Below are 23,409 nucleotides of genomic sequence, written 5' to 3'. Positions count from 1 at the left end.
GGAAGAACTGTTGATACCAGATTCTGTCACCTTGGTGCAACGACATCTGTTATCTGAGTCCGAGACAAGACCAGTAAAAAGTGACTGGTCTGGAGAACTACAAGTCTAGTTAGCGAAACAGTGCATGCAAAATGTTCACGTGAAAGACCTGAGAAACATGCGTGTATGTGCTGCTTAAGACCTTCCAGAGGCAAGTCCACGAGAGCCTTACCCAGCTGGAGATCATCAACAAGCAGTACCGGCGCCTGGCCCGGGAGAACCGCACCGACTCCTCGTGCCGCCTGAGGGAGATGTCCAACGACGCCAACCAGAGATGGGACGACCTGCAGAAGAGGGTGGCGTCCGTCCTGCGGAGGCTCAAGGTCGGTCCTTCACCTCACACTTCACGGTAACGTGTCTGGATGAAACTCAACGCCTCTGTTTCTGTTTCTGCTCTGCAGCACTTCATCTGCCAGAGGGAGGAGTTTGAAACGGCCCGCGACGGGATCCTGGTGTGGCTGACGGAGATGGACCTGCAGCTCACCAACATCGAGCATTTCTCCGAGTGCGACATCCAGGCCAAAGTCAAGCAGCTCCGGGTACGTCGGTCTCCCGAAGATTCAGATTTCTGTTTGAAATGCTTTAAAGTGAAGCTGCTCTCGTCAACGTATATATATATATATATATATATATATATATATATATATATATATATATATATATATATATATATATGACTTAATATCGTCATCATCATCATCATCATCATCATCATCATCATCCATCCATTCTTTCTTAAATCCATCCATCCAACCGTCCATCCATGCACTCATCCATCCATCCATCCATCATTTCTTACATCCATCCATCCATCCATCCATCCATCCTTTCATCCATCCATCCATCCTTTCTTTCATCCATCCATCCATCCTTTCTTTCATCCATCCATCCATCCATCCTTTCTTTCATCCATCCATCCATCCTTTCTTCCATCCATCCATCCATCCATCCATCCTTTCTTTCATCCATCCATCCATCCATCCATCCATCCATCCATCCATCCTTTCTTCCATCCATCCATCCATCCTTTCTTTCATCCATCCATCCTTTCTTTCATCCATCCATCCATCCTTTCTTCCATCCATCCATCCTTTCTTTCATCCATCCATCCATCCTTTCTTTCATCCATCCATCCATCCATCCATTATCCATCCTTTCTTCCATCCATCCATCCATCCATCCATCCATCCATTATCCATCCTTTCTTTCATCCATCCATCCATCCTTTCTTCCATCCATCCATCCATTATCCATCCTTTCTTCCATCCATCCATCCATCCATCCATCCCTTCTTTCTTCCATCCATCCATCCATTATCCATCCTTTCTTCCATCCATCCATCCATCCATCATTTCTTCCATCTATCCATCCATCCATCATCCATCCATCCATCCATCCATCCATCCATCCATCCATCCATCCATCCATCCATCCATCATCCATCCATCCATCCATCATTTCTTCCATCCATCCATCCATCGACTAAAATGAGACTAAAATGCTCAGACTTTTAGTCGACTGAAACTTGACACAACTAAAAGGAGAATGAACGTGACTAAAACTAATAAAAACTAAAATGATAGCTTGACCCAAAGACTAGACTCAAACTAAAATTGAAACAGGCTGACAGAAACAACAGTACTTGTTAGACAAAAAAAACAACCAAGAAAGAGAAAGAGCATTTTGTAACGTTGCAAAGTTTACGGTTGGATCCACTTAAGAGCTGCGTTTAGATTGAAGATTCCAGCTTTCATTATCACTGTATTTCCAAACAACGCGTGTTCTCGCGTGTGGCCCTGCAGTCGTTCCAGCAGGAGATTTCCCTGACGACGGCCCGGATCGAGCACATCTTCCACCAGGGCGAGGCCCTGATCGAGAAGAGCGAGCCGCTGGACGCCGCCGTCATCGAGGAGGAGCTGGAGGAGCTGCAGCGCTACTGCCAGGAAGTGTTCGGCCGCGTCGAGCGCTACTACAAGAAACTGATGCGTCTCCCGGTGAGAGTGCAGATCAAAAGATTGTTACGACCAGTACTCGAGTTTTACAAAAGAATCAGGGGGGTGGTGGATTTTATCATATGGGGACAGATAATTTGTGCTGATTACAAATAATATAATATATTACAAATAATAGCAGTGACCAAAACACCTGCAGAAATACTGCAGGAATGACATAGCAGCAGTTAAATGCAGCCTTCTGTAAGCTTTAAATATCCACTGGGCTTACATCAAATACATCAAAACACAACAATAAAAAACACTTCTCTGAACTTATCAATATGACTCTGTCCTTCACAGGATAAGTAACATGGATCACTGCAAAAACTCACAATCTTAACAAGAATATTTGTCTTATTTCTAGTTAAAATGTCTCATTTTAGTAAAAAGAATCTCATTACACTTAAAACAAGACTCATCACTGGAAAAAACAACAATTTTCACCTGTTTCAAGTAGATTTTCACTTGAAATAAGTAGAAAAATCTGCCAGTGGAACAAGATTTTTTTGCTTGTAATGAGAAGATAAATCTTGTCCCACTGGCAGATTTTCCTACTTACCGTATTGGCCCGAATATAAGACGACCCCCTCTTTTTCAAGACTCAAGTTTGAAAAAAGAGTTTTTAAACACCAAATTAAATTTTTATACAGAAAATAATGACAGTACATCTGAAACAAATGATTATAACAATATATTCGAGAGAAAAAGCATGTTATTTTGCCTCATTCAAATCATTATCTTGAAGTTTGCACCATAACTTCTCCTCAGCTGCCGGTTCACCTGCTGATCTTCCACCCACTTCTCCAGATTGTCGCTACATTTCTCCATTTTCTGTTATCTCTTCTCTTATTTTCTTCTCTTTTCTTTCTTACCGCTATATTTCTGCATTTGTTCTGCATTTGCTTTAAAGATATCTGGCGCCATCTAGCATTGTGAATGGGTATAATGTCTAGACCCCGAATGTAAGACGACCCCCACTTTTTCAGTCTTATTTCAATGCAAAAAACACCGTCTTATATTCGGGCCAATACGGTATTTCAAGTGAAAATTTACTTGAAACAGGTGAAAATTGTCAAATAAGTTATTTTTCTGGTGATGACTCTAAATGTTGAAATAGCAGTAAAACCACATTCATTGATGAAATGACATAAGGGATGGAAAGGAGGGATGGCAGTTTTACAGGGGGGATGATTTTGACCGTTTTTATTTCAGGGGGGGATACCATCCCCCCTCAACTCCAGTACTGGTTACGACCCGGGTCCAGGTCTGGTCCTCTGGGCTCATTCATGTCTCCGTCTCTGCAGCTGGCCGACGACGACACGGAGGTGTCGCTGTCGGACCGCGAGCTGGAGCTGGACGAGCCGGGGGATCTGTCCGGCCTGCCGTGGAACGAGCGCCTGGGCGACGGCTTCCTGTCGCCGCTGCCGTCCTCCGGCCGCTCGGCCTCGCTGGCGGCCCAGCTGAGGACGGAGCGCTCGGGCCGGGACACGCCCGCCAGCGTGGACTCCATCCCCCTGGAGTGGGACCACGACTACGACCTGAGCCGGGGGCTGGAGAGCGCCAGCCGGGCCCTGAGGGAGCAGACGGGCGAGGACGGGGACCTGCTGCAGCGGCCCGCGTCGGGACTGTCAGGTCGGTCGCCACGGATACACAACACTTTTACCATCAGTGATGAGAACGAGCACACGGTTACACTTCTGGTGTCAGGACTTAACCCTTGTGCTGTCTGCGGGTCAAGGAAGGAGGAAGGAAGGAAGGAAGGAAGGAAGGAAGGAAGGAAGGAAGGAAGGAAGGAAGGAAGGAAGGAAGGAAGGAAGGAAGGAAGGAAGGAAGGAAGGAAGGAAGGAAGGAAGGAAGGAAGGGAGGGAGGGAGGGAGGGAGGGAGGGAAAAAAGAAGGGAGGAAGGAAGGAAGGAAGGAAGAAAAGGAAGGAACGGAGAAAAGAAGGAAGGAAGGAAGAAAAGAAGGAAGGAAGGAAGGGAGAAAAGGAAGGAAGGAAGGAAGGGAAAAAAGAAGGGAGGAAGGAAGGAAGGAACAGAGAAAAGAAGGAAGGAAGGAAGGAAGGGAGAAAGAAAGAGGGAGGGAGGAAGGAAGGAAGGAAGGAAAGAAAAGGAAGGAAGGAAGGAAGGAAGAAAAGAAGGGAGGGAGGGAGAAAGGAAGGAAGGAAGGGAAAAAAGAAGGAAGGAAGGAAGGAAGGGAAAAAAGAAGGAAGGAAGGGAGGAAGGGAAAAAAGAAGGAAGGAAGGAAGGAAGGGAAAAAAGAAGGAAGGAAGGGAAAAAAGAAGGAAGTACAAGGGTTAATAAAACCCATCGGGTCCCAAAGAGCGATATAATGAAAAGTATAATTCATGTATAAAACCTGAGAATAGACAAAGGTTGGACTCAAAACGTTCACAGGAATGATGCAACCTTGTAAATGTACATTACCTGATTTTGACCTCTGACCCTTTGGAAAGCCAAATAGATGAATGAAAAGAGACAAGGAGGAAAGTGTGGAAGAAAATTGTGCCATTTTTTAGGAAACGGACTCTCTGCCGTTAGAAGATGCAGAACGATGCACCGGAGTTGTGAGAGGTCACCCAAGGGTCAACTCTTACTTCCACGACTGAATAACTGAACGCCCGGTGTCTTTGAGAGCCGCTGCTGAATGTGTTGCTGTACGATGTTTCTTGCAGATGTAGTGATCCCAGAGAGCCCCGAGGCCTTTCTTAAGCTAACAGAGCAAACACTGCGGTCGTCCACCGGTAGGCACCAGCCGGCCCCGGCACGCCGCGTGCTCGGGGCCGGAGATAACAGCCGCACGCTAACGATAGCACACCGTAGCGTCTGTGTTCACCGGCTTGGTTGATTTTTCTGTTGATTTTTTCTTGTCATGGGCACTTTGGACGCACCGTAACCCGAATCCTCCTAACACCGGGACGAAGGGTCAAGTCCATTTCTCAGAACAGAAATGGACTTCAGCCTGTCCCGCCCTCCTAATGACCTCCTTTTGTTTGCAGTGCGCTAACCTCTTTGGATTGTTTTAATGCCTTTAAATCTTAAAAAGCATGTTTGTTTGTTTGTTTGGTTTTTTGAGGATTGCAGATTTGTTTTTCTGTCAACACAGATAAAAAATAAAAAGCGAATGGAGGCTGCAGTTCCTGGTGCTGGCCACACGGGGGCGCTGCCACTTTAAAATCTGTGTTCAGGAAACCAATCTGCACTCCATCATACTTACTCTTCATGATTTTAAGTCTCTCAAAGGTGTTTCCTCCCGTCTGGGTTCATCCTGGTGTGTTGTGTCAACAGGAGACGCCGCCTCGGCAGAGTCCGGCCGCTTCCACCTGCAGACGGACGGCGGGCGTAGCCGCACGCCCACCGGCGCCGAGCTGGACAGCTCGTATATGGGCTACGTAAGTGGTGCTCACGCAAGCATTGCTGTCGTCTGCGTCTGCTGACGTTGGTGACCAACGCGTGTGTGTTTTTATGCAGATGCGGCTGCTGGGGGAGTGTCGCGGCAGCATCGACGCGGTGAAGAGGATGGGCTCGGAGCTGAAGGAGGAGGAGGACACGGGGCTGGCCGACCCCAGCAGCTCCGAGTCCCAGACGTCAGGTAACGCCAAAACCTGCAATTTCCTTCCTGTGTCGTCCCCTTCTGTCCTTTTCTTCACCGTGAAGCTGACAGGCACTTTTCCACTAGTACCTACTCAGCCCAACTCGACTCGCCTTGCCCTCATTTCTTTTCAATATCCAGATCAGAAGTAGGAGGTTGGAGAGAAGCTGCTGTGACGTATTTGATTGTGTATCTAAATTCAATTACTTTATTTGTTGAACAGGGACTGTACGTATTAATAAATACAAGTATAAATACGCATGGTTGTAGCCAGAGGCTAATTTCCACCATTCATCCCCGTGGCAATTTAATGCCAGACACAGAATCGGACACCAGAAGACAAAGGAGACGAGATATGACATCCATACCAACAAAACACAACAACACCAAAACCAACAAAACACAACATTAAAAGATACGACTGAGCTAGATAAAAATCATTAAGCAATAAAACATGTTCAATTGATAAGCCAGTAATTAAGTGAACGTAAAGTTAAAGTGCTGATAGCTTAAGTGCGAGAGTTTGTAAAGTGCTGATGCATTGCACATTTGCCCTATTGCATTTTTCTGGCACACACTGACATGTGTGTTCTACATGTTCTACACTAAAGATGTAGAACCTGGAGGAGATGATAGATGTGCTGCTGGATCTGTGGCTTGTGTTCCATATCAAGTTAAAAAATGAGTGAGAGAAGCTTCAAGCGGCAACGCTTTTTTTTTTTTTGTTTGTTTATCTCGGCGCTGCTGAAAAGTCAGCTGGAGCCGCGAGCAGCTATGAAGTGACAGAGCTCCTGGTGGATCTGATCGTTCCTTATCTCCGTCTAGATCCCTTTTTAATTCTCTCCTCAGCACCAGGTTTATGAACATCTGCACCTCAGAGTTGGATCACCAAACAGACTTCTGCTGCCGTTGCTGCTGGAATAAATTGAACAAGAAGCCGCGAGTCGCTCTTTTGCTGATTTTCGCCTCCTGACTCAGACGTCTGATGGCCACGCCCCCGACCAATTGGTGGCCTGTAGTGTGATGACGTCAAATGCAGCCCGACGAGAAAAAAAAAAAGAAAAAAAATGCAAAAATCTGACTCAGCCGCTTAGAACCTCGGCAGAGTAGATACAGAAAAAGTATCTACTCGGCACATTAGACCCCTAGTGGAGAAATACAAAAGCGAGGGGAGGCGAGGGGGGCTGAGTAGGTACTACCGTATTTTCCACACTATAAGGCGCACTGTATTATAAGGCGCACTAAATATCTGGTAAAATACCGTACTATAGTGGCTGGGGTTGAGTTAGGTATCTACCTGATAGAGCTGCGCTACAGGAAATGCTACAAAATCCTACAGCAAATGCAAAAAAAAAAAAAAGAAGAAAAGTACCGTATGTCAAACTTTATTAACAAAATAAAAACCAGCTTTGCTCCGTCTCGTCAAAGTCGTCATTATGTGAGTCAGCGTCGCTGCTGTTGTCTTGAACGTCTGTGACGATTCCTGATGTTTTTAGCGCCGTTACTTCGGCGACACCAACTACATTACCCACAATCCCCCTGACTACAGTAACAGAAATTACCGTAATGATCATATATAAGGCGCACTGACGGTTTTTGAGAAAATTAAAGGCTTTTAGGTGCGCCTTATAGTGCGGAAAATACGGTACTAGTGTAAAAGCGCCATTTGACGTTAGTTTTGACAGGACATGATGCCAGACCTGCCAGTCCGTTTCCCATACTGAACCACCGACACAGACCGAGACTCGTTTGAATTATTCACATAGATATGGAGTTCTGCTCTGATGAACCTCCAGCCGGTCGTCTCGTTAAGACCTTAACTACCCCGCCTTTATTTGAACATACGAACAGAGAGAATGACTTGGATGCTCTTCAGTTTGCGTACAGAACACTGCGCGGAGTCGAGGACGCCACTGTCACTTTATTAAAGCTGCTCTTTAAACACCTTATAGGGAAGGGAACACATGCTAGACCTTTAATACCATTCAACCCCACGTTTTCATAGAGAGGCTTTTAAAACACTTTGATTTAAGTTTTAACCTTGTCGGCTGTATTTTAGATGTTTTACCAACTAGAACACAGAGTGAGAGTGAATAACACTCCAAATGTTCCTCCACTGGTTCTCCACAAGGATGTGTTCTGTCACTTCTGTTCATCCTTTACACAAATATGTCACAGCAGAAGTGAGGATAGATTTACCGTATTTTCCGCACTATAAGGCACTTAAAATCCTTAATTTTTCTCAAAATTCGGCAGTGCGTCCTATAATCAGGTGCAAACTTTTGTATGAATTTTGTTGTGCTACTGACCGTGAACCACTTTTATGTTTTAGTCACTTTTGTTGCGACAAAGCAGCTCACTTTATTGATGGTCGGACCGTTCAGCTGACACGTTAAAGTCGGTCCTTGGTTGGTTCGGGTTGTAACGTCAGACAGCGTGAGACAAATAATTATGTAGCGCTGTAAGCAACCATCATCCAACATCTAGTCCATGTTACCTTACTATAATCAGACGTCTAGTCAATGATGAATTTAGAGTAAACCTAATTTTCAAATCTATATCATTATCATTTATAATCAAATGTTGGAATACAACGTTGTTCCAACCACACACTAACTTCAGGTATCTGCTATCGCTAGCAACGATTCGTGGAAGACGAATGATTTAAAATGTGAGTTTATTTTTCTGTTTTAGTTACAACTGAGTTATTGTGAATGAGTTGAATAAAGTTTGACTAACCAAACTGTTTTGTTTCGCTTTATATACGTTTTATCATGCACATTATGTATGAAAATAGACCCCTTCATTGATATTGCGCCTTATAATGCGGTGCAAAATACGGTATTTGGAAATACGCCGATGACTGTTGTCTGCTGAAGGACAATGAAACCTGTCGCGGTCACATACGTGACGTTGTCCGGTGGTGTGATGAATCCTTCCTGCAGATGAACCTCTCTAGAAGTAAAGACATGCTGATTGATTTTAGAAAACTCACTACTACAAAAGGTGGGATAGCTGAATGTGTTGATACGTACAAATATTTTATTTGTTATTGACAGTAAACTGACATTTGAGGCAAACTGTGAGGCATTTTTTCATATCAACAAAACACTGTTGACCCTTTTTTATCAAGCTTTTATTGATTGGGTTGTATCCTTCTGCACGGTGTCTTGGTTTGGAAATCTGTCTCTTAGAAATAAGAATAATCTGAACCAGATAGTGAATTGGTCCAGTAATATAACGAGAGAGCAGCTCCGCTGATGACATGCAAATTTACATGCCGTTAAAACACAACGACTCCCACTCTTGTCCGGAGGACATGAAAGCCTGGATGGCTTTAAACTTTTTAAATTTCAATGAAAATAAAACTGCGGTTCTAGTTTTTCATCTCAGTGCTGCCTGTGACTCATATCATATGACTCATAAGTACAGGCTGTCTGCTTGGATCTATTTTAAAAGACACCTCTCATACACTACACCAAAATGTCAAACCACTACAAAGTTGGATACAAGCACCCAACCAACCAATTATTTATAGACACAAATGAGCTTAAATTCAATCAACTGGTGGACTTCAAAACTGCACAGATTATGTTCAAAATCAACAAGAACATGCTGCCAGACTGTATTCAAAACATGTTTAATTTAAAACAAAGCCATTCCAACCTCAGAGGGGAGAGAGATACGGGGAATCAACAATCAGAACCAACACCAAACTGAGATGCTACAGTGGCAGCGGTGGATGTTTGGAATAAGTTAGAGAGGGATTTGAAATCAAGTAGAACCTTAACCTTATTTAAAAAAAACATTGAAAAGAAGGATGATTTCTCTATATCAAATTAATGAGCGGTGATGCTGCTATGTTGATTTGAGTATTCATTTAATTGGTGATTTGATTTTATTATTTAAGGATGAAGGAAACATGTAGACTGCACCTTTATTTTTTATTTCTTGAGGAATCTTTATTAGCCCCATGGAGGCAATTTGTTTTACTGGCAGTCTTTCTCTTACTTCTTGCTTTTATTTCATTAGTTTAAACAATCTTTTTGAGGGTAGGCAATGAATAAACTTTGCTTCAGCCTACGCCTTTTTCGGTCTAGAGGTTATTTGTACAGTATATTGGAAACTTTTTTGTAATTTTTTCTTTGAAAAGTGTATTCGTTTCCTTCATTTTTATTCTTTTTTTTTTGTGATGTCATGACCGAAATAAACTAAAAAAACAAAAAAAAAACACACGTTTTAAGCATAGTTTTATACCTACTGCTAAAACCCTCCTGAATAAATAGATATAAGGTTTTAGCCTTTTATGTTGTGATTATGGTTTATCATGTTGTATGATGCTACACCACCTTATTGCAAAGCAAATTTACCTTGGGGTACAATGAACTGAACTGAACTGAAGGCGGAGCAGCTTATCGCTGCACGAGCAATTTATGTGACATGAAAATGCATAAAAAACAACAGAAAATGTAATTAAATGAGGCTTTCCAGGCTTTTAACCGGTGGGATGCAATTTATTTTAATTCCTTCTGCCATCTTCTGCAACGCAGGCGTGATCGAGCGCTGGGAGCTGCTCCAGGCTCAGGACCTCAGCAAAGAGATGCGCAGCAAGCAGAACCAGCAGCAGTGGGACCAGCTGAACTCGGACCTGAACAACATCTGCACGTGGCTGGAGGAGACGGAGGACGAGCTGGAGCAGCAGCGGAAGCTGGACGTCTGCACGGACATCCAGGCCATCCAGCTCCGCATCAAGAAGCTCAAGGTAGCACTGGTTTATCTTTAGTTTCTTAGGTCGCCGCGGCCGTTTCTGACGCCTGTTTGTTGACAGGAGCTGCAGAAGGCGTACGACAAGCGCAAGCCCATCGTGCTCTCCATCAACCTGTGCAGCGCCGAGTTCCTGCAGTCGGACTCGGACGAGTCCCGGGGGCTACAAGCCCGACTCAAAGACATGAACAACCGCTGGGACAAACAGGGCGGCCTGCTGGACGAGTGGAGGTCTTCGCTACAGGAGGCTCTCATGCAGTGTCAGGTGAGCGCTGCTTAGTTTAGTTTAGTTTTTATTTAGCACATACAATAAAAATAACATCACACAAATAAGTGCAGTTAAAACTGCAAGGAGGAGCGAGAAAGCCAGTAGGCTTATGAGGAGCCCCCACCTAATAACATTTAACAATATAGTTATGAGGATACAAAATATAAAATGAAATACAAAATAATACATCATAAAAATTGCATGCAGAACATGAATGAAAATAAAAATTACTGTTGACCTATAAAGACATGATCATGAAAATATGAATATTATGCTGAACAAATGGCAACACAGAATATGAAGTACAAAAGAAACATTAATAGTGGGAAAAGCAAGAGCTTTCTTGGCTACACTGTTGAATTAAATGTTTTCTTGAGCGACTTTTGAAGATGGATATGGACCTACAATTGTTTGCAATCTGGTACCAACTATTCCAGACTTTGACACCTCTAAATCTACAAATCTATTAACAAAAATGGTGTTCTAGATTCCAGACATTTAGGCGGATGTAGGGCGAGGGCCTGCCGTGTTGAGTAAGAATGAAATTGAGAGTTTGTAGCAAAGAATGTCCTAAAGTGATCAGGAACATTTCACAATCCAGTTATAATTAAATGTTAAATATTTCCTTCCTGTTTATAATTTTTGTACATAGAAATTCCACATATGTCTATTTGTCTATTTTTCTATTGTTCATTTGTTTATTGTTCACCTTATACCATAGAGAGCGAAACTACCGGAGTCAAATTCCTTGTTGGACAATGTTCGAACCTGGCCATTAAAGCTGATTCTGATTCTGATTCTAAGGGAAAAATGCATATTTGGTAACTGTTGATGTCATAAATAGTAAGAATCTGGAGATTTTTAAATAAGGGAGCAGCTCAGGTGCTCTTGGTTGTTGATGAGCTGGAGCAGGAGATGATGCGTCCGTGTTCTGCAGGACTTCCACGAGACGAGCCACGGCCTGCTGCTCTGGCTGGAAAACATCGACCGCCGGAGGAACGAAGTGGTGCCCATCGACCCGATCCAGGACAGCGACACGCTGCACGAGCATCACAAGATCCTCACGGTACAGAGCAGCATATTTGAGTTTATCCTTCAGTCGACACATTAAAGTCTGTCCTTGGTTGGATTCGGGTTGTAACATCAGACAACGTTAGATAAATAATTATGCAGCGCTGCAAGCAACCATCATCCAACATCTAGTGAATGTTACCTTACTGTTAACGTCAAGTTAACGTACGTTTTTAGGCTAAAACACAATTTTCAAATCTACATCATAACCCAGTTATAATTAAATGCTGAAATACAACGTTGTTCCAACCTCACACTAACTCCAGGTATCTGCTATTGCTGGCAACGATGAACCAATCAGAGAACAGGACATAGTACGACGTTTACCTCCTCCACGTTTTATTTGAGGATTTGTGGAAGACGAATGATCGATGACAATGATATTTTTCTGTATTTGTCACAACTAAACGATATTCTGAATTATTGTGAACAAGTTGAATAAAGTTCAACTTACCAGACTGTTTTATTTCGCTTTATACACTTTTTATTGTGCGCCTTATAACCCAGTGCGCTTTATGTGTGAAAATAGACCTGTTTATCGATATTGCGCTTTATAATGCGGTGCGCCGAATGGTCTGCAAAATACGGTATTTTAGAATACGCAGATGACTGTTGTCCGTTTGCTGAAGGACAATGAAACCAGCATCTTTGAATGTATCCTTCAGAAACAACCTCTTCTTCTTTGTGTTTTTTTTTTGTGTGTTTACATCGTAACGTTTGACTCCCGGCAGAAAATCCGCCAGGAGCTGCTGGACTCCCAGCAGAAGGTGGCCTCGCTGCAGGACATGTCCCTCCAGTTGCTGGTCAACTCTCAGGGCAGCGACTGCCTGGAGGCCAAGGAGAAGGTCCACGTGATCGGGAACCGCCTCAAACTGCTGCTGAAGGAGGTGACGCGAGACCTCCGGGAGCTGGCTAAGATTCTGGACATCACCAGCAGCCAGCAGGTACCGCCTCCTCCACGCCCCCCCGTTCAAGGTCAACCTGCGACCCTGAATCAGAAACAGTTGGGACACGTCCATTTGTTGATATCACGGGTCGGCAACCCAAAATGTTGAAAGAGCCATATTGGACCAAAAACACAAAAAACAAATATGTCTGGAGCCGCAAAAAATGAAAAGTCTTGTATAAGCCTTAGAATGAAGGCAACACATGCTGTATGTATCTAACTGGGGATTTTTTTTTCATTATGCACTTCGAGAAAAAAGTGGAAATGTCGAGAAAAAAGTCGAAATTTAAAGATGAATTTTGAAGTACAATTTCGAGAAATAATTGAAATTTCGCAAAAAAAGTAGAAATGTCGAGATTCATGTTGAAGTACAATCTTGAGAAAAAAGTTGAAATGTCGAGAAAAAATTTGAAATGTCGAGAAAAAATTTGAAATGTTGAGAAAAAAGTCAAAATTTCGAGAAAAAAGTCGAAATGTCGAGAAAAAAGTCAAAATGTTGAGAAAAAAGTCGAAATGTTGAGAAAAAAGTCGAAATGTCGAGAAAAAAGTCGAAATGTCGAGAAAAAAGTCAAAATTTCGAGAAAAAAGTCGAAATGTCGAGAAAAAAGTCAAAATGTTGAGAAAAAAGTCAAAATGTTGAGAAAAAAGTCGAAATGTTGAGAAAAAAGTTGAAATGTCGAGAAAAAAGTCGAAATGTCGAGAAAAAAGTCAAAATTTCGAGAAAAAAGTCGAAATGTCGAGAAAAAAGTCAAAATGTTGAGAAAAAAGTCGAAATGTTGAGAAAAAAGTCGAAATGTCGAGAAAAAAGTCAAAATTTCGAGAAAAAGTCGAAATGTCGAGATAAAAAAGGAAAGAAAAAAGAGGAAAAAAAAGAAGAAAAAAAGGAAAAAAAGGTCAGACATTTTTGAAAAAGCTCCAGGAGCCACTAGGGCAGCGCTAAAGAGCCGCATGCGGCTCTAGAGCCGTGGGTTGCCGACCCCCGGTTGATATCCATCGGTTATTGGAGTTCAGACCAATAAGTTGGAACAGCTGATCATGATGACAAATGACAACTCAAACCTGAAGGGAAGGGGGTCCTCGGGTCCAGGACTGGGACGGATCCTCTTATAACATTTGAAGTACTGAGTAACTGTTGAGTAACGTCTGATTTATTTTTTTCAACACAACCATTGAAACAGACAAAAGTAAAAAATAATCATCTTCAGGCAAATTAAATCAATAAAATAATGAAATAAATTAAAAATAAAAATAAAAAATAGCTTAAATCAAAATAATCTTAAAGTAAATTCAAGTACTTTAATAAATAATAAAATAAATAAAATAACAGAATGAAAAATAAATTAAGCACAAGTAGCACAACATTTCAAGCCTTTGTACTTTTCTTTTTTAACCAGGCAGAACTAGAACAAACATGAACTCATAGAAACTCTGTGTGTGTTTGAGTCTGTGTAAATGTGACAAAACATGCAAAAACAAACATTTTACCAAAGAATCACCAGTGATGTCATGAGATTGACGCGTACGTGGATAAAAGGGATAAAAGAAAAGTAACAGCTCAACGTAGCCTAATGTAGCGGAGGAAGAGGAACAGTTTCTTCTTCACAAATCTACTCAAGTAAAAAGTATAGTGATTCAAAACTACTCCTAAAAGTACAACATTTCCCAAAACTTACTCAAGTAAATGTAACGGAGTAAATGTAACTTGTTACTACCCACCTCTGCTGGTGAGTGTATGCTGCTGTGAAGACCTTTTAAGACCTCGGCTAGAGATGTCAAGTGAATAAGAAGACGGTATGGACTACTAGTCCTGGCTTGACCCCTTTCCCACAAATCTGCCCGACTTTTTCTGATTAGAGGTTGAATTTTCAAATTCAGATGAAATTAAATCACTCGTCTCGTCAGCTGACGGTCAAACCGGCTCTCTGGGCATCCGATAACTCGTGCGTCTGTCTCCTACTTTGTAAATGTTTTCCTCACCAGGATCTGTCTTCCTGGTCATCTGCCGACGACCTGGACACGTCTGGTTCCCTCAGTCCTGTATCAGGAAGGAGCACGCCGAGCCGGCAGCGATCGGTAATGTTGACCCCCGCCTGCTCACGCCGCCCTTTGAGAACCGGGAGTTTGGTAAACCCCCCTGAAACCCCCCCGATGAAGGCCAGATTCACCCCCGTCATCCTCTGATCTGTCCTCATACCTCTCCAACCTCACCTGCCACACACCCGCCCTCATTTGGACTCTAAACCATTTTTCTCTTGTAGTATTTTGACACCTTTCCTCGACCCTAAACTTTCCTCCACGACTCCTCTCCTATTATTATTATTATTATTATTATTATTATTATTATTATTATTATTATTATTATTATTATTATTATTATTATTATTATTATTTCAGATCCCTGCTGTGTTGTCCTCAGATGTACTGGCTATGACGGAAATGCCGAAAGTAGAAAAGGATTGTGGGAAATGTAGTTGCTGTTAAAAAAGAAAAGATTTGGAAGATTCATAAAATGTAAATAAAGACATTTAAATGACAAATGTCATAAAGCCATATTTTGTTCACAATCGATCATAGAAAACACCAAATATTAACCCTTGTGCTGTCTTCAGGTCAAGGAAGGAGGAAGAGAAGAAGGGAGGAAAGAAGGAAGGGAGAATGAAAAGAAGGAAAGAAAGAAGGAAGGAAGGGAGAAAAGAAGGAAGGGAGGAAAGAAGGATGGAAGGAAGGGAGGAAAGAAGGAAGGGAGAAAACAAGGAAGGAAAGAAGGAAGGGAGAAAGGAAGGAAGGAAGGAATGGAGAAAACAAAGGAGGAAAGAAGGATGGAAGGAACGGAGGAAAGAAGGAAGGGAGAAAACAAGGAAGGAAGGAAGGAAAGAAGGATGGAAGGAAGAGAGAAAACAAGGAAGGAAGGAAGGAAGGAAGGAAGGAAGGAAGGAAGGAAGGAAGGAAGGAAGGAAGGAAGGAAGGAAGGAAGGAAGGAAGGAAGGAAGGAAGGAAGGAAGGAAGGAAGGAAGGAAGGAAGGAAGGAAGGAAGGAAGGAAGGAAGGAAGGAAGGAAGGAAGGAAGGAAGGAAGGGAGAAAAGAGGAAGGAACGAACGAACGAACGAACGAACGAGGTCATTTTGACCCAAAGACAGTACAAGGGTTAAAGTGAACGATATCAGCTAATCATCCGTTGGACGGATAGGAAAGAGATGCCGAAGTGTCGCATCTCCTCTTCTTTTATCGTCTCGTATCATAAACACCTCAGAAGTTAGTCGTGGGAGACGAATCTTTATTCCCCATGTAGGACATGAGGCCGTCTTTTATTTTTGTTTTTTCTACCCTGATGCATTCCAGACTCCTGGAATTTTTCAAATATGTAATTGTAAATCATGACATTTATAAAGTGTCTACACTGAAGATCTTCTTCTCTTTTTGGCTTCTTTTTATATCTAATCACGTCGCTGACCTTCTCCTGTTAAACCTGTTTACTTGAAAAGGTTCCTCGAGGTGTTGCTTGGCCTCTGGGTCTTTGGTGCTCACGTCCCAAATTTTCATGAAACGTTAAGATGTCTCACTTTTACGGAAACGTATTTCATTCACTTGAAAAAAAAAGCTGTTTTTCACTATAATTTTTCTGGTTTTTGTGGTATTTTTTTTTTCCACCCTGTTTTTTGGTGTAAAATTATATCTTAAATGGGGGCGGGGGGGCCAAAAAAATTTAAAGACCACGAAAAACAAAATACTATCCCGAAAAAGTGCAAAAAAATAACCTCCGAAAATGCAATACAATTTCAACATTTGATGTGTTTTCTGTGAACAATATATGGATTTATGAGGTTTGTAAATATTTGCTTTTGTTTTTTTAACATTTTAGGCTGAAACCAAACTTTTTTTGTTATTGGGGGGCGGGTTGGGGATGTAATGTTTTGCAATATTTTATTACAATTTATCAGATCAGTCCAAATAAGCACGTCACTGCTTATATCATGTTTTGTTTTTGTTTAGTTTTTTTTTTAATCTGCTAAATGTCACTGTTACCAAAGAGTTTCATGCATCACGTAGCTTCCGATCTGCAGTCACGTTGTCACATGTTGACGTCGTTCAAAGCGGCGCTGCACTTTGAAGAGCCACATTTCTTTATGATTGCAGGATGCAGAAATCTTTCACGCTCACGTATGATTTTGTTGCTGCTCTTCTCTCATTTTTGGGTTTTCTTTTCATCAGTAGTCTTTATTTGCCTGGACTGAAACATACTTTCTTTCTTTTACCCCTCCCCTCCCCTGTTCATTGCAAACAGCAACGGGGCAAATGTAGTCGGTCACAGCCCGGGCCGCCTGCGAGCAGTCCACCCCACAGGTACCGTTCTGTTGGTTTCTAGCACAACCCGGAAGATAATGGAACTCAGCCCGTGATGCGTTGGGAGGCCGGCGCACTACCGCCAACGCAGCCTTTTAAACAAGGCCATTCTCCGTTTGTAACGGCCGTGCCGGTTTAGCAGCTCATCAGAGTGAATTCCATCATCTTCTGTGAGTCTAGCTGCTCTGTGTAGGCTAACAGGCTAGGCTAGGTGGGGAGGCGAGCGGCCGGACGGTGCAAAGCCTCTCCTCCGTCAGTGTCCTTGGCTGCTTAATAATGCTAACCAGAGGACGTTTTTTCTCACGTGACTCAGGTACTTCTCTAACAACGCCTCGCTGTCGCTGAGCTCTCACACACTCACACACTCTCACACACTCCCCCCTTGTTTCTCTCAAGTGGCCGAGCCAGTAAATGTCTGCAATGAACAATGCGAAGGCTGCACTTTCCCTCCTTTTCTGGCGCTATCACTCACTATCTCGTGTGTGGCATTTCTTCTTCTCTGCTGCTGCTTTTTCACCGACTGTTCACCACCACCCTCACCCCCCGGCCAGTCACCTGTCAATCAACTTCTGTCAATCAACTTTCTGGAACAATTTGAGACTATTTTAACATCAGTTTGAGGCCCGTTTGTTCGTCCTTTTGTCATTTTAGACGTGTTTCAGGACCAGGACACACCATTTCCACCAAACTGTTAACTGTCACATCTGTTTAGATGAAAATCTATGACTTTTTGTAGAGATTTTTTTCACTAAAAGCATGTAGGGATATTTACGGAAGAGTATTAGGGCCAGGCAGGAGAAAAATAAAAATAATATTTTAGAGGAGGAAGATTTTTTTTGCATTATGCACTTCGAGAAAAAAGTCAAAATGTCGAGAAAAAAGTTGAAAAGTCGAGATTAATGTTGAAATAGAATTTCGAAAAAAAAGTCGAAATGTTGAGAAAAAAAGTCAAAATTTCGTGAATAAACTCGAAATGTTGAGAAAAAAGTCGAAATGTTGAGAAAAAAGTAGAAATGTCGAGAAAAAAGTAGAAATGTATAGAAAAAAGTCAAAATTTCGTGAATAAAGTCGAAATGTTGAGAAAAAAGTAGAAATGTCGAGAAAAAAGTAGAAATGTCGAGAAAAAAGTAGAAATGTCGAGAAAAAAGTCGAAATGTAGAGAAAAAAGTAGAAATTTCGTGAATAAAGTCGAAATGTAGAGAAAAAAGTAGAAATTTCGTGAATAAAGTCGAAATGTTGAGAAAAAAGACGAAATGTTGAGAAAAAAGACGAAATGTTGAGAAAAATAATTTCGACTTTATTCACGAAATTTCGACTTTTTTCTCGAAATTGTATTTCAACATTAATCTCGACATTTCAACTTTTTTCTCAACATTTCGTCTTTTTTCTCGAAGTGCACAATAAAAAAAAATCTCATTTTTTTTTCTCTTGCCTGGCCCTAATACTCTTCCGTAGATATTCCTATCAGACAACCCCATAAAAAAAAAAGTTCAGATAATTCAGATTAAAATATATGCAGAATGCATTGATATGCAAATAATTCAAAACCAACACAAAGATAATACTTCAAGGGCTGAAAATGCAAAAAAGTTGGGACTGAGGTGACGAAAGACAAAACACCTGTCGGAACGGCTCGCAGCTAATTGGGTTAATTGGCAACAGGTTTGCAACAGGGCTGGGATTTAAGAGCATCTCCGAGCTTCGCCGGCTCCTTGAAGGGACAGCGGGGAGGGAGGGGACGCTGAAAGATTGTGTGTTAATAGCTGAACAATGTCAAAAGTAAACTTTAGTTTGGTGATTTCATCGTCTTTGGTACCTGGTTGCATGAAAGTTAAGTGACAATCACTTATCAAAGGTGCAAAGTGTTGCTCTGTCCCACGTCTTTGAAGGCACCACAGATAGAAAGCGATGCTTCAAACATGCTTTTTAAACTGTGATTGAAGGCATTTAATGGTGAATCTGAATCTGAGACTCTTTTTGGAGCTTCTCAAGGCGAGTCACGGTGTCTCAAAGTTAATCAAAGCAGGAAAACCACACAGCAGTAAACATCCCTCATCCCAACGTCTTTCACATTTTTTGTCAGGAATCAACCGATACAAAAAAATGTCTGTTTCAAAATATGACATGATGTTTTTGTTATAGTTTCAATTTCACAAAAGTTTTGAAATACTTTTTTCACAGCATGCTAATTTATTTGGACACAGATTCCCTTTTCTTTCTCACCGTGTCTTTTAATCCTCGAGGCTTTAAGAGGACATTTTATTCTGAAGGTGACCAAATCAGTCATCTAAAATAACAAAAAAATCATTTACAGCCATTGTCACCGTTACATAACATACCAAACCAATCTGGGGGCGGGTTTTATGAAATGACTGACACAGGCGCGTCCAAGAGCCACTATTCAAAACAAAATGGCTGAAGAATTACTAATAACACTTTAAATGAATACGTTTTTTTACTGCTGAAAAGTATTTTATTCCTTTTTTTTATCTATGTCCTTTGGTACCGCCCATTTGTTTCAAAGAGGGGGAAAAAAATTAGGACGGCTGGCTGGGCGTAATTTTAAATATTATGCTCAGAACTGGGGTTAATTTTTCTAGCCTCAAGTTGATCAAACATTATGTTTATTAAATATTTTACTCTAATCAACAAAATGAAATAATTGGTTCTTCGTATAAACCGCAGCTCAGGAAGCTGTTTCTAATTGCTGTGCTCCTTTTTTGCCTCGGCATGCTTTGCATTTTTCTACTGGACACAAACTCTCCCAGTCTGATTGTTTTTATATATAAAAACCAAGAATATTTGAATCGGCTCAAACTTCCAGCATGTCTTTTTGCCTTTTGTCCTAACACCTTCTGCAAAGGAATGCCAGCACAGATGACGTGTATTTGTGTGGTGCAGTACTGCAGTATGTCTGCCTTGAACCCTGGTTTGTGACTGTCTTCGTGTTTTTATCCACCCAGCCTCAGTCAGCATGTAGATACCAGTACCAGCCGTTGTTTCACTGTCGCTTTCAGCTGTGTTTTTTTTGTTTTGGGCAATGTTTTTGTACTAAAGCGCTGCCCTACAGTTCCCCCACTGCTGAACTGAGATCTTATTTGGATTGAAAACAGAGGCGAGACCACGCCTAGACAATTCTCCATATGGAGAAGCATATTCAATTAGGAGAAATTGTTGAATTTGTTTACAGGATTAGACAAATTTGATTTAGTTGGCTCCTATTTTCGTAGCAAAGGAAAACGGTCTGGTCCATGAAAGGTTGGTGTTGTCAGAGTGGCAGTTTAGATGAGAGGGGGATTTTATGCTTCTGTGATTGACTAAATTGCACTAACGCCCACCCCTGTGCTTGGGTTTGTGAATATATGTGCAGGTCTCGCAGCGACGCTGGATCCGCTTCCTGCCCTTCTGACCCGGGGGCTCCGTCGGCTCGTAGGTTCGCGCGGCGCGTCCTCTGGGTGGCGCTGCCCCTCTGGCTCCTGCTGCTCCTGTTGGTGGTCTTCGCCTTCCTGCTGCCACTGTCAGAAGAGGACTACTGCACTCAGTCCAACAACTTTGCCCATTCCCTTTACCCGATGCTCAGCTACACTAACGGGCCGCCTCCCGTGTAGGCGCGCCCAACAATTGCACAAGTATTGGGATGGGAGTCCATGTTGGGAGCAGGAACGAACCTCCATCCATCGATCCTGCAGAAAGACAGCTGCCTTCTACGGTTACTCTCTTCGTGTGTAGCACATAGGACCAAGCATCCCACTATGTTACTCTATATAATACTGTTTCAATCATGAAGGACTTCGGGTGCAGCGGTTGAGAAGAACCGGCAGGTGTTGTTCCCGGTCGACACCTGCCGGGCGGACGAACCGTTCCGGGTGCGGAAGACTCGTAGTCGTCCGGAGGAAAAGCACCAAAGTTAAACGCTGAAGTTGAACCTGAGAATCTGCTTCTACGACAAACAAACACAAAAAAAATCCATTTAATATAACTTACATGGCAATTTATTTTTTTACTTGTATTTTGGCATGTGGTTTTAATCCCTTCTTTTATTTACTTATATCCACATTTGTGTCCGTGGCAAACATTTTTAACTTGAATTCCTTTTTGATTTCACTTAACTCTTTTTGAAGCCAAGTGTTTTAGAAAAAGATGCAAGAGTTGAACCTTTTAACATCAGCCATCTTTGGTCTTTATACATACTGCTGTTTTTATTTTTTAAAAGAGTATCTCATGTCTTTAAGGTTATCTTTTGAAATTCTGACATATAGAGCTATTGTATATTTTGTATGACCGTCAGTTGAGTATAAGATGTATAACAGTCTGGGATTATTTAACATGTGTAAATAATGAACAAAACTAATATGAGATGTGTATGTATGTATATGCAACCATCAAAAACAATGAATGCCAAATCCTCATTCTGAAATCTGTCTTTTTTTATTAGTGTTTTTTCCATATTAAATTGTGGAACATCATATATGAGCAATATATAGGATTTTTATGTCCACTTTGGAGGGAATACCGAGACAAAAAAGACAACTCCAATAGAAGAAAACGTACATCAGCTGTAAACGTTTGTACTTAAAATGGGGAAAGAAGGTGAACGGAAAGAGTGTACTTCTTTTTTTTATTTATCTTTTTTACAACCCCAAATCATCTGGGTAGTCGCAAACAACAAACAAACAACCACACATATTTAACGCACACATACAAGCAATTTATTTTCCTAATGAACATGTTTTGGCCCTGTTGAAAACAACCGAAGTACCCGGAGAAAAGCCAGTAATGTGAAGAATTGAACCAGCAATCGACATCAGAAAAGGTTCATGAAGAGGAATATAGGAAAGAGTTGAAAAACAAAAAACATTCTTAATTAGATTAGTATTTATTTGCAGACAGTACACATCATGATATTATTATATTTGAGTCGCGGAGTAATATTCGTGTTCCAGTAACCGAGTCGCTGCCATGTGGAAGTTCCCTTTTGGGATTCATCAATAATTACTTAATTAAATTGATATCTTCCTTTTTTAAAGCTTTGTATTTGTTTATTTATAGTCTTTAAATGTCAAAGGCGAAATCTAATTCTTTTACCACATTTCTGTGAATTTCGTCATGGTTTTTTTTTTTTTTTTTACACATTTCAGTCTTCTAGCTCTCGTTATCATTAAACCTTGTAAAGAGATTATTTTCTTACTTTTTTGGGGGGGATTGGTGGGTTAGTGGGAAGCACACGGTTACCTGCACATCTAAATCCAGCTATTGGCAATAATCAAGCTAAGGATTCAATTACATTTTATTTATATAGCGTCTAATACAACAGATGTGTCTCTAGTCGCTTTCCAGAGACCCAGAACATAAACCCCCGAGCAATTATTACATAAACAATGGAGGTAAAAACTCCCCTAGTGGGAGAAAAGCCTTAAGACAAACAGTGGCAAGAAAAACTCCCCTTTAGGAGGAAGAAACCTGGACCAGGACCTGGATCATAAGGGGGGACCCTCCTGCCGAAGGCCAGACTGGGGGGTCAGGGACGTCAGCAGCACAGCAGGCAGGTGGAAGCAGCAACGGGATGATCGGAGGGGGAGGAGGGGGGGCCGCAGGCAGGTGGAAGCAGCAACGGATTGACCGGGGGTTGGGGGGGGGGACCGGGACCGCAGGCCAGCACGCAGCTCCCGAAGCTCCGGCCTGCAAACATGCACAAAAAAGAAAAAAGGGGGGCCAGCCAAGGGGGGCTCCGCTGGGGGCCGGAACCCCCACAACCCCCTAAATCCCCCCACCAACCCCAGTTAGTACCCCTAACCCCCATAACCCCTTTGCTTCTTTATTTATGACCAAAACCTGTCACCTACATTTTATTAAGATACAGTATCAGTAAATCATTTTATGTTTTACAAAAAAGTTATACATGTCCTTTTAATTGTTTATATTTGATGATTCCCAGTGACTAGTGAGAAATACATCCTTTTGAAAATTGCGAGCACAAAACCTTTTTAATACTACTACTATCATTTAGCAGATGCTTTTATCCAAAGCGACTTACATCTGAGAGATGTTTTTCTTTTTTTTTCTATCCTCCAGCTTTACACTCCAGCTTGCAGGACTTCACACTCCTCCAGAACAGCAGTCGTCATTTTCAGGCTTTCCTTCACATTATAAGTAATTATAAAAAGGAAATAATGATTACAGCTGATAAACTCCATCTATTTTTCCTTTTATGTTAATATATGAATATCAATGCAAGAACATAAAGTTTTACATTATGTTCATAAATGTGAGTAGATAGATAGATAGATTCTTTATTGTCATTATAACTTATGTACAACGAAATTAAAAGTGCTCTCCAGTCAGCGCATCATATATAAAAAATAAAATACCGTAACTGAAAAATAATCCAATAAAATG

General features: G+C 41.7%; 1 protein-coding gene across 1 annotated transcript in view; it reads left to right on the top strand.

The window, feature by feature from the left end:
• Positions 1 to 21,422, top strand: part of syne1b (spectrin repeat containing, nuclear envelope 1b) — a 191,224-nt gene extending 169,802 nt beyond the window's left edge. Inside the window, exons 130-142 of the mRNA XM_061743971.1 lie at positions 180 to 362; positions 441 to 578; positions 1,842 to 2,033; positions 3,338 to 3,665; positions 5,320 to 5,423; positions 5,503 to 5,623; positions 10,174 to 10,385; positions 10,452 to 10,652; positions 11,593 to 11,721; positions 12,458 to 12,670; positions 14,653 to 14,745; positions 16,955 to 17,013; positions 20,384 to 21,422. Coding sequence (XP_061599955.1) covers positions 180 to 362; positions 441 to 578; positions 1,842 to 2,033; positions 3,338 to 3,665; positions 5,320 to 5,423; positions 5,503 to 5,623; positions 10,174 to 10,385; positions 10,452 to 10,652; positions 11,593 to 11,721; positions 12,458 to 12,670; positions 14,653 to 14,745; positions 16,955 to 17,013; positions 20,384 to 20,621 — 2,211 coding nt within the window. The 3' untranslated portion in view covers positions 20,622 to 21,422. The remainder of the gene's footprint in view (positions 1 to 179; positions 363 to 440; positions 579 to 1,841; positions 2,034 to 3,337; positions 3,666 to 5,319; positions 5,424 to 5,502; positions 5,624 to 10,173; positions 10,386 to 10,451; positions 10,653 to 11,592; positions 11,722 to 12,457; positions 12,671 to 14,652; positions 14,746 to 16,954; positions 17,014 to 20,383) is intronic.
• The last annotated feature ends 1,987 nt before the right edge of the window (positions 21,423 to 23,409 follow it).

The sequence above is a fragment of the Cololabis saira genome, chromosome 16, assembly GCF_033807715.1.
Source record: "Cololabis saira isolate AMF1-May2022 chromosome 16, fColSai1.1, whole genome shotgun sequence".
Lineage (NCBI taxonomy): Eukaryota > Metazoa > Chordata > Actinopteri > Beloniformes > Belonidae > Cololabis > Cololabis saira.
Note: the sequence above shows the minus strand (reverse complement) of the source record. Positions and strands in the feature narration are given on the sequence as shown.